The 11,294-nt window shown below is 36.6% G+C and overlaps 1 protein-coding gene across 2 annotated transcripts; it reads left to right on the plus strand.

Annotated features, from left to right (window-relative positions):
* On the plus strand, positions 1-7,777 carry exog (exo/endonuclease G). Of its 2 annotated transcripts, none has more exons than XM_016520085.1 (6): positions 1-245; positions 1,522-1,689; positions 2,000-2,139; positions 3,090-3,166; positions 3,238-3,352; positions 7,118-7,777. In XM_016520085.1, the coding sequence occupies exons 1-6, from the start codon at positions 134-136 to the stop codon at positions 7,568-7,570; spliced, it is 1,065 nt and encodes a 354-aa protein (XP_016375571.1). In that variant the 5' UTR covers positions 1-133; the 3' UTR covers positions 7,571-7,777. The 2 variants fall into 2 exon arrangements, with proteins under 2 accessions (XP_016375571.1, XP_016375572.1); XM_016520086.1 differs by having other exon boundaries at positions 1,540-1,689.
* The last annotated feature ends 3,517 nt before the right edge of the window (positions 7,778-11,294 follow it).

Raw genomic sequence — 11,294 nt, forward strand, 5'->3', positions numbered from 1 at the left:
CTCTGCTGCTGCTGCGCTCTTCCTCGCTGACGCCGCGCTGTTAGTGCTTCTGTGTGTCTGATGGGATTTTGGTTTAAAGTCATAATTAAGTGTAATATTTCCTGATGGCGTTAATTAAGTGTAATATTTCCTGATGGCGTCTAAAGGGATTTCGGTGAGGTTCGTCTGCGGCTTTGTGCTCGGAGCTACTTCCGGTGTCGCGGCTCTCAAACTCTATTTGTATGAAGAGCAGAAAACAGACTCCGGTAAAGCATCACAAATAACGTTACTTTATTGAATAATAAAGAGATATGACACAAACGTTATATAATTATTAGCAGGTCAGTAGTTCATGTACATCCATATACCGAGACCGGGGTAAGTTGTCACACCGTTACACCAGTAAATATGATCAGCGAGTGATTGGTTTATTATTATTATGTTTTTTTAAGTGTGTTTCTGTAAATAAATAAACCTTAAACTTTTTTACTACACGCATTAAGCTTTTGAACATTTCCATCGCTTATTGTTCAGGAAAAATGATTATTTACGTAATGTATTTAATGGTATTTTACTAATAAAATAATAATAATTGCATAATTTAATGTTCTTTACATTTTAAAATGTCATTCTGTAAACAAAATAATTACACATTTCTGTCATACAACCCAGTTTTCTGTTGATATAGGGTTTTAAAACCATACAAAACAAACATAAACATATAATCTTATAAAATAAGCTTCTAAAATTAACTTTAAATTAAAATAAAAAATATATATATATACAAATATAAAATAAAATATGATAAATGCAAAATGTGAATTTTGTGGACTGAAAAAATAACCAAGTATATAAAATGTTAATCTTAAATCTGAATAAATTTAGTATTTTGTAGGATATGCAAAATACTCATTTATTTATTTTTTATTTTGTTGTAAATAATATTGTAAAATGATCAGTGATTTATTTATTATTATTTATTTTTCAAGTTTGTTTCTGTAAATGAATAAAACTTAAACTTTTTACTACACGCATAAAGCTTTTAAACATTTCCATCGCTTATTGTTCAGGAAACATAATTATTTATGTATTTTTTTAATTATTATTTGTTTATTTATTTTATTTTATTGTGTCTATTCAGTTAACAATTAGTTACTGTTTAGCAAGGATTGCAAGTATATGCAAGACATTAAGATGTCCGCATCAAAATAAATGTACAAAAGTGATTTTATATCCATAGAAAGCACATTAAATGTAAGTAAAGTGTCTACTTTTAAGGTTCCAAATAAGTTTTTGGAGAATAAAATGTTACAATTTGGTTGAAATAATGTTACATTGTCATTCAGTGTAACACAATATTTATGTAAAAATTCAAACATATTGTCCTATCCTAACAAACCATGCATCAATGGAACGCTTATTTATTCAGCTTTCAGATGATGCATACATCTCAATTTCTAAAAATGGACCCTTATGACTGGTTTTGTGCTCCAGGGTCACATATGCTTTAGTAATGTTCATGACTCAGTAATGAGATGTTAGTTGTGTGTAAATCTCCAGGCAGCTCCGCTCCTCGTCTCATCGAGCGCTTCGGTCTTCCTCAGAGCGGCGCTGAGACCCGGTTCTACAGCAATCACGCTCTGTCGTACGATCAGGCGCTGCGGACGCCCCGCTGGGTGGCAGAACACCTGAGCGCTCGGGGATTACTGGGTGAGTCGAGTCTGACGATCAGACGTAGTGCTGGGCGGTGTGACCAAAAATGTATATCACGGTATTTTTAAAAATTATACCGGTTTCACGGTACATGACGGTATTTTTTGTGCAACAGTGAAAAGGGACCCCTTTCAAACAGTGTCGCGTTCCGAACGTTGTTTAAGCGACATGCACCAGTATTGCGGTATTTTAAAAATTCATATCATAACAAAAATAAACACCGGTATTCGGTTTGAACCGGTATACCGCCCAGCACTAATCAGACGCGCTGGAGATCCACTCTGACTCTCTCCTGATTCCTCAACAGGGCACGCCGACAGAAAACACTGCAGGTTCAGACCCGATCCCGGCGTTCCCGAGCTCTTCACGGCCCGGAACCAGGATTACCTGCGCAGCGGCTGGTCTCGCGGACACATGGCTCCTGCGGGAGACAACAAGATCTCCGAGGTCTCAAACATCACGTGTACATCACTAAAAGTGCAGAAAGAAATGAAAGCAAGTCATGAAATAATTTTTTTTTCATGTAAAATGCCACATGAAATATGCCCTAAAATGAAAAAAAAAAACTAATACGCACTTATATATATTATTATACATTAAATTATTATACATTATTGCTGTTAGTGTTGTGTGTATATATATATATATTTTTTTTATTATTATTATTTATTTATTTAGATATGAGCATGCTTCACATTTATGGAGGGATTTAACAGACTAATATATATATATATATATTTATTAAATGAATTATTAAATGCATTATAGAATGCTGCAATAAATAAATAAAAGGGCAAAGAAATGAATGCATTTCTAAATAGAAAATACATTTATTTTTTCATGTAAAATTAAAAAGCCTTAAAATGAAAAACCCCATGAAATATGAACTGAAATACACACTATTATTTATTATATTATTATTGTTATTATTGTGTATATAATGTATTATTTATTTATTTGGAGATGAGCATGCTTCAACTTTATAAAGGGATTTAACAGACTAAAATAAATAAATGTATAATGAAATGATTAAATGCATTATAGAATGCTTCAATAAATAAATAAATGAAAGCACAAATAAATAATGCATGAAACACATTTATTGATTTATGAATGAATGCATAATGAAAAAGGACATAAATGTCTTAAAATTAAATACACACCTTGCAATACACAAATATATCTCAAAACTCAATCCGTCAAGAACTGCTGCATATAAGAATAATGGATATAAGCATAAGTACAAATGCATTAATAAACAGTGTCATGATGTAGTTAATGATGTATTTTAGACCGTTCAGCTGCTGTGATATCTGAGGGATTTCGTTCGTATCGCTGCGAGTCTGCGGAGGTTTTGCGAGATGCTGATCTGTGAATCTGATGGTTTCTGTCGACAGCGAGCGATGGCGGAGACGTTCTATCTGTCCAACATCGTCCCGCAGAACTACGAGAACAACGCGGGCTTCTGGAACAGGTCTGTTTGGGCCGTGGGCTGTGTTTGTGGTGTTTGTGCGAGCGCTGCTCATGCGCAGATGTCTCTGTAAGGCTGGAGATGTACTGTCGAGATCTGACGCAGAGCTTCAGCCAGCTGTGGGTGGTTTCTGGACCGCTGCTGCTGCCACAGACGCAAGAGAACGGCAGCAGAACCGTCTGCTATCAGGTGAGACCCACCGCGACCTTTGACCTTCACTGTTCCTTCCAACACTCACACAAGGCAAAACCTGTGAACAAAGGACCGTTTCAGTAAGAGAACATTCATGGAATTATTGTTATTATGGCATATGTGACCCTGGACCACAAAACCAGTCATAAGGGTCAATTTCTCGAAAACTGCGTAAATAATCTTTCCATTGATGTATGGTTTGTTAGGATAGGAGGACAATATTTGGCTGAGATGCAACTATTTGAAAATCTGGAATCTGAGGGTGCAAAAAAATCTAAATATTAAGAAAATCATCTTTAAAGTTGTTCAAATGAAGTTCTTAGCAATGCATATCACTAATCAAAAATTAAGTTTTGATGTAGGAAATTTACTAAATATCTTCATGGAACATGATCTTTACTTAATATCCTAATGATTTTTGGCATAAAAGAAAAATCTATAATTTTGACCCATACAATATATTGTTGGCTGTTGCTACAAATATCCCCCAGCGACTTAACACTGCTTTTGTGCTGCAGGGACACATAATATCTCTTTAAAATCCTACATTTGTATGCAATTTTGTCAAGTTGCATAGCTTTTCTTCTTTGTAGTAAAGCGTGTTCCAAATTAACACAAAAATCTAAGCAAAGCAAGAAAGAAAGAAATTCCATTAGAAATTAAAAGCAAATTGCATGTCAGTAGGTAATCCCTTTAAGAAAACTCTACACGCATCAAGAATAATAATAATTATTATTCTTGCATGTATTAATGTCTTTAAAATCTCTCATTTTTTATTTAATTTTGTATGACTTCTTAGCATTTTTCTTTGTAATAAAGTATATTTCTAGAGAAATAACAAAATAATGCAAATAACACATGGTCAGTATAATTTGTGATTTCTTAGCAATTTTTTATTTGTAATAAAGCATATCATAAATGAAATTAATAAAAAAAATAAAGAAATTCCATGGTAAAATTAAAGGCAAATAGCACACGTCAGTAGATAATTTCATTAAGAAAATGACAGACATCATGGATTATTATTATTATTATTATATAAAGAATATCCCTAAAAACCTATTTTTAATAAAGCATATTCCCAATGGAAAAAAAAAAAGGAAATTAATGCAAATACAAAAAATGCATGTCAATGGATAATTTTAACAAATGACACGCACACCATGGAGTTATTGTTATTATTATTATTGTAACATAAAGAATATCTTCAAAATCCAATTTTTTAAATATAATTTTGTCCGATTTTTTTAAAAGCATTTTTTTCTTCATAATAAAGTATACTCCTAGAGAAATAACAAAGTAAGGCAAATAACACACACAAGTCAGTATAATTTATATATAGATTTTTTTTTTCTGATTTCATAGCAATTTTTTTCTTTGTAATAAAGCATATCATAAAAGAAATTAATAAAAAAAAATAAAATAAAGAAATGCCACGGTAAACTTAAAGGCAAATAGCACACGTCAGTAGATCATTTCATTTAAAAAATGACACACATCATGGATTATTATTATTATTTTTATATAAAGAATATCCTTAAAATCCTATTTTAAATTTTTTTTTTTCTTCTTCATAATAAAGCATATTCCTAAAAGAACTTAAGACAACATGCACTATAATTTCAGATTATAGCCAGAAACACAGACATGTTTGTTTTCTTCATAATAAAGCATATTCCCAATGGAAATTAAAGCAAAAATGCAAAAAATGAAAATGAATGCAAAAAACAATAAATTCATGTCATTGAATAATTTAAAGAAAATGACACACACATGATGGAATTATTATTATTATTATTATTACATAAAGAATATCTTCAAAATCCAAGTTTTTTAAATATAATTTTGTCAGATTTAAAAAAAAAAAAAATTTATTCACAATAAAGCATATTCCTAAAGGAAATTAGTATTCTGGATTATAGCCATAAACACTTTCCTTTCTGTCCTTTATTCTGGGACCTGAAGGCTTTTGAAAAGTTCATTAAAAATGCAGTTGTAATAATAATAAGAGTCCAGTAGGTGGCGCTGCTGCTCTTCATGAGTTCCTGCTGATCTCCAGAAATCAGTCATCAGCTGACTTACTAAAAATCAGTTCAAATCTATACTCAGCATTTCCATCGGAACCTCAAACGACGACTTACAACCACACCGTCCCTCATCGCTTACGGATTCATGTAATAATATTAGCAACTGAATCTAAATGATATTTTACATTAGAGAAGTGACACTCGCGTCTCCGTTCGTTCGGGGGGCTCTGGAGCTCCAGCTGGCTTCAGAGGGACAGATTTGGTTTTGTGCCATGTGTAAATGAACACAGACAGGTGCCCGAGGCTCAGGACTCTCGCAGATGAAGCGAGACAGAAGCCAGCGTCTGATGGGAATCTGAGAGGAACTCCGTCTGACAGTGGCTGATCGCTAGAGTTTCTCTTCCTCTGAAATGATCATCCATCTCATTATCTTTAAATCATACTTGCAGGAATAATTCACCTGATTATTGAAAAAGCAGATGTTTAGCAGTATGTTCATGCTGCTCTTTTCCTAATAATGCGGGGTTAGATGCTGTCGAGATTCAACAATGTGACCCTGGAGCACAAAACCAGTCATAAGTGTCAATTTTTCGAAATTGAGATTTGAAATGTATAATTTTGACCCATACAGTGTATTTTTGGCTATTGCTGCAAATATACCCCAGCGACTTAACACTGCTTTTGTGCTGCAGGGTCACATATGACAAAAACGTACTATAATAGTAGTCCGTATGACACTATATTAATTGTTACTATATTATATTAAGTCATAAATTGTGCACAAGGCATATGGATTGCTGTTTTGATTCTGTAATGTTGCCGTTTCGTCTTTTTTAAAGCTTGACAGTGTCTATCCACATTCAGTTTTAATGCATGGAAATTGTTAAAATAATCATGTTTAAGAAAAAATATTGTACAGCTTTAAATCAGAGTAAGTAAATGTTTATTTATAAATAAATATAAATATTTTACATATTTTATATAAATTATATTTTATGAATTATATATAAAATATATTAAATTTTTTATTGTTTTTATTTTACTTTTATTATTATGTATTTATTTATTTATTTTTAATTATTTTTTTTAATATACACTACCATTCGTAGGTTTGGGTTCACTAGGATTTTATTTTATTGTTTTTAAAACAAATTAATTCTTTTATTCATCAAGGCTGCATTAAATTGATCAAAAGTGACAGTAAAGGCATTTATACAAGTTACAAAAGATTTCTATTTCAAATAAATGCTGTTCTTTTGAACTTTCTGTTCATCTGTGAATCCTGAAAAATTGAATGCATCACGGTTTCCACAAAAATATTGTGCAGCACAACTGTTTTCAACATTGATAATAATCAGAAATGTTTCTTGAGCAGCAAATCAGCATATTAGAATGATTTCTGAAGATCATGTGACACTGAAGACTGGAGTAATGATGCTGAAAATACAGCTTTGATCACAGAAATAAATTACAGTTTAACAGATATTCACATAGAAAACAGCTATTTTAAATTGCAATAATATTTCACATTTTTTACAGTATTTTTGATCAAATAAATGCAGCCCTGGTGAGCAGAAAAAATGTCTTATTGACCCTAAACCGTATTATATTTTCTTTACACACTCATATAATTAACATATGTATGTTAATTACAAATATTATATATATTTAGAATTCACATATATATATATATATATATTGCACTGAACACTAGCGTTTGCAATCTACATTTCAGCTGATCGGGAAGGACGACGTTGCAGTTCCCACTCACCTCTACAAAGTCATCCTGGCGCAGAAAGACTCTTCTTCAGACTCTCTGGCTCTCGGAGCGTTTGTGGTCCCGAATGCTCCGATCGGCTTCGAGCATCCGCTGACGGAGTTTCAGGTGAGTCTGTCGGATCTGGAGCGCATGTCGGGCCTGACGTTCTTCCCTGCGGTGGAGCGACGCGAGCGGCTGAAGAACCTGTGTGAAGTGGACTCCTGTCAGCTCATGGACTTCAAGCGCTTCACGCTGTACATCAGCGGCCGTAAGGTCACGAGCGCCAGGAGCCTCGCGCGGCTGGAGAAGATCATGACCGAGCTGAAAGATGCAGGCATCACACCTGACGACTACCTGAGCAACCTTTACCTGGAGAAGAAACGAGAACTAGAAGAGAAGGAGGAACGTGAGAAGAAACCAGACCCATGAGAGTGTTGAGTTTTATAGTTGTCCTTCATGGCATCGCAGTATTTTAGCGGGTTTGTTTACTTTTTATTGTTATTGTTGTTTAAGCATTCGTTAAACATTCATCAGTGGAACCAGCCACAGAATCAGAGTGTTTGAAAGTTACTTGAAATATTTGGTTACTCAGTGTTATTTTCACATCTGATCACTAATAAAGTCTTGTGTTTCTCATTTGCTGTTGTTGCTTTGCTTTCGTGCGTCCAGAGCTTTTACAGTCTGAGATTATGCTAGATTAATCTTGGAAATGAAGAAAATCGTAAGTGCTGGAAATTTTGTGCTGTTTGATCATTTTGAGATTTTTGGCCAATAACCACTGCCAATAATTGTCTGAATTCTAAATAAATATTAATGTAATTTCAGTAATTTTATGCAGTAGTTTTATTTTATTTTATTTTTTGGTCACTAGGAAGTTGTTAATGTGTTCTGGGTGGTTGCTAAGATAGTCAGTCTGGGTTGCTAAGATGTTCTGGGGGGTGGGGGGGTTAGGGTAGTTACTAGGAGGTTGCTAAGATGGTCTGGGTTAAGATGTTCTGGGCGGTTGTTAGGAGGTTCTGGGTGGTTGCTAAGATATTCTGGAGGTTGTTAGGAGGTTGCTAAGATGATCTGGGTTGTTGCTAGGAGGTTGATGAGGTGTTTAGGGTGGTTGCTAGGAAGTTGCTAAGATGTTCTGGGCGTTGTTAGGAGATTGCTAGGTGGTTGCTAAGATGGTCTGATTTGCTAAGATGTTCTTGTGGTTTCTAGGAAGTTGCTAAGATGCTCTGGGTGGTTGCTAGAAGGTTGCTAGGGGGTTTAGGGTGGTTACTAGGAGGTTGCTAAGGTGTTATGTGTGGTTGCTAAGATGTTCTGGGCGTTGTTAAGAGATTGTTTGGTGGTTGCTGAGATGGTCTTGTGGTTGCTAGGAAGTTGCTAAGATGTTCTGGGTGGTTGCTAGAAGGTTGCTAAGGGGTTTAGGGTAGTTACTAGGAGGTTGCTAAGGTGTTATGTGTGGTTGCTGGGGGGTTGCTGAGATGGTCTGGGTTGTTAAGATGTTCTGGGCGGTTAGGAGGTTCTGATTGGTTGCCAGAAGGTTGTTAAGAGGTTCAGGGTGGTTACTAGATGGTTGCTAAGGTGTTCTGTATGGTTGCTAGGAGGTTGCTAAAATGGTGTGGGTTAAGATGTTCTGGGTGGTTGTTAGGAGGTTCTGGGGGGTTGCTAAGATATTCTGGAGGTTGCTAGGAAGTTGCTAAGTTGATCTGGGTGGTTGCTTGGAGGTTGATGAGGTGTTTAGGGTGGTTGCTAGGATGTTGCTAAGATGTTCTGGGTGGTTGCTAGAAGGTTGCTAAGGGGTTTAGGGTAGTTACTAGGAGGTTGCTAAGGTGTTATGTGTGGTTGCTGGGGGGTTGCTGAGATGGTCTGGGTTGTTAAGATGTTCTGGGCGGTTAGGAGGTTCTGATTGGTTGCCAGAAGGTTGTTAAGAGGTTCAGGGTGGTTACTAGATGGTTGCTAAGGTGTTCTGTATGGTTGCTAGGAGGTTGCTAAAATGGTGTGGGTTAAGATGTTCTGGGTGGTTGTTAGGAGGTTCTGGGGGGTTGCTAAGATATTCTGGAGGTTGCTAGGAAGTTGCTAAGTTGATCTGGGTGGTTGCTTGGAGGTTGATGAGGTGTTTAGGGTGGTTGCTAGGATGTTGCTAAGATGCTCTGAGTTAAGATGTTCTGGGCGGTTATTAGGAGGTTCTGGGGGGTTGCTGAGGTGTTCTGGGTGGTTGATAGAAGGTTGCTAAGGGGTTCAGAGTGGTTACTAGAAGGTTGCTAAGGGGTTCTGTGTGGTTGCTAAAATGGTGTGGGTTAAGATGTTCTGGGCGGTTTTTAGGAGGTTCTGGGTGGTTGCTAAGATATTCTGGAGGTTGCTAAGACGTTGCTAAGATATTCTGGGTGGTTGATAGGTGGTTGCTAAGGTGTTCTGGGGGGTTGCTAGGAGGTTGCTAAGATGCTCTGGGTTAAGATGTTCTGGGCGGTTATTAGGAGGTTCTGGGGGGTTGCTAGAAGGTTGCTAAGGGGTTTAGGGTGGCTACTAGGAGGTTGCTAAGGTGTTCTGTGTGATTGCTGGGAGGTTGCTAAGGTGTTCTATGTGGTTTCTGGGAGGTTGCTAAGATGCTCTGGGTTAAGATGTTCTGGGCGGTTATTAGGAGGTTCTGGGAGGTTGCTGAGGTGTTCTGGGTGGTTGCTAGAAGGTTGCTAAGGGGTTTAGGGTGGTTGCTAGGAGGTTGCTAAGGTGTTTATGGTGGTTGCTGGGAGGTTGCTAAGATGATCTAGATGGTTGCTAAGATGTTTTGGGAGATTGCTAGGAGGTTGCTAAGATGTCAGTGCCAATAATTGGCTGAATTGTAAGTAAACATGAATATATCTTCAGTTTAGGGTGGTTACTAAGAGGTTGCTAAGGTGTTCCGTGTCATTGCTGGGAGGTTGCTAAGATGGTCTGGGTTAAGATGTTCTGGGTGGTTACTAGGAGGTTGCTAAGGTGTTCTGTGTGGTTGCTGGGAGGTTGCTAAGGCGTTCTGTCATTGCTGGGAGGTTGTTAAGATGTTCTGGGTGGTTGATAAGATATTCTGGGTGGTTGATAGGTGGTTGCTAAGGTGTTCTGGGTGGTTGCTAGGAGGTTGCTAAGATGCTCTGGGTTAAGATGTTCTGGGCGGTTATTAGGAGGTTGCTGAGGTGTTCTGGGTGGTTGCTAGAAGGTTGCTAAGGGGTTTAGGGTGGTTGCTAGGAGGTTGCAAAGGTGTTTAGGGCGGTTGCTAGGAGGTTGCTAAGATGATCTAGATGGTTGCTAAGATGTTTTGGGGGATTGCTAGGAGGTTGCTAAGATGTCAGTGTCAATAATTGGCTGAATTGTAAGTAAACATGAATATATCTTCAGTAATTTTAAGCATCTCATTTGCATAATAAAGTAAATAACTTGCATACTTATTAGTCTCATACATGGTATTAATTGACCAAGAGGTGCTTTTGTCCCCAAATTCAGAAGCATGGATTGCTAATTAATCTACATAACATTTTTCATGACCGTTCTATATTGTGAACATTCACTGTATTCAATGACACAGTATTTTTTTTTTAGAAAGGAACATTTTAAAGAGAAAAAAATAAGAATTGGAGAGAATCAGTACATTATGAATAATTTACTGCCATTATGTGAATAATTTGTAATCACGTAATCCATAAAAAGTAACTGCAATCTGTTTGAGTATTTTAAAATGTAATCTGATTACATGTAATCAGTTACTGCCCATCACTGCTGGTGTTGCTGTTAGTTTTGCACAAATGATTTGATTTGATCTTAAAATCAATGGCTTCAGCGCTCAGGGTCTCTTGTCTTGTCTGGTCTGATGAAGGGCTCCACAAACTCAATCCGTCATCGCAGTATCGCATCTCGCCGCAGCTGCACTGAACCTCCTGACAGGAGTCGCGTGTAATTGCATTTGACGTTTAGATTGCGGCGCAGTAAAACACAGGAGATGTCTGAGTTGGTTGTACTTGTCAGATTAGCACCAGAGCGATAACTGATAACACACCGAGCTGTGACGCTTTTTTTTTTCAGTCTGGGGAAAACGTACAGTTTTACAGCTGATGCATCAGCAGAAACCAATTAACCTGGAAACACGCTGTACTGAAGTAAGCACTTCTATCTGTGCTTGATTTACTGTTGTCGTGTG

Source organism: Sinocyclocheilus rhinocerous, unplaced genomic scaffold (genome assembly GCF_001515625.1).
Source record: "Sinocyclocheilus rhinocerous isolate Xijiao unplaced genomic scaffold, SAMN03320098_v1.1 scaffold6109, whole genome shotgun sequence".
Classification (NCBI taxonomy): Eukaryota; Metazoa; Chordata; class Actinopteri; order Cypriniformes; family Cyprinidae; genus Sinocyclocheilus; species Sinocyclocheilus rhinocerous.

Excerpts from the sequence above, each read along its gene's own strand:
- exog (XM_016520085.1), top strand. The coding sequence starts at position 134 with ATGGCGTCTAAAGGGATTTCGGTGAGGTTCGTCTGCGGCTTTGTGCTC. Across the intron at positions 2,140-3,089 it reads GAGACAACAAGATCTCCGAG|CGAGCGATGGCGGAGACGTT; the intron begins GTCTCAAACATC and ends TTCTGTCGACAG. Across the intron at positions 3,353-7,117 it reads GCAGAACCGTCTGCTATCAG|CTGATCGGGAAGGACGACGT; the intron begins GTGAGACCCACC and ends TCTACATTTCAG.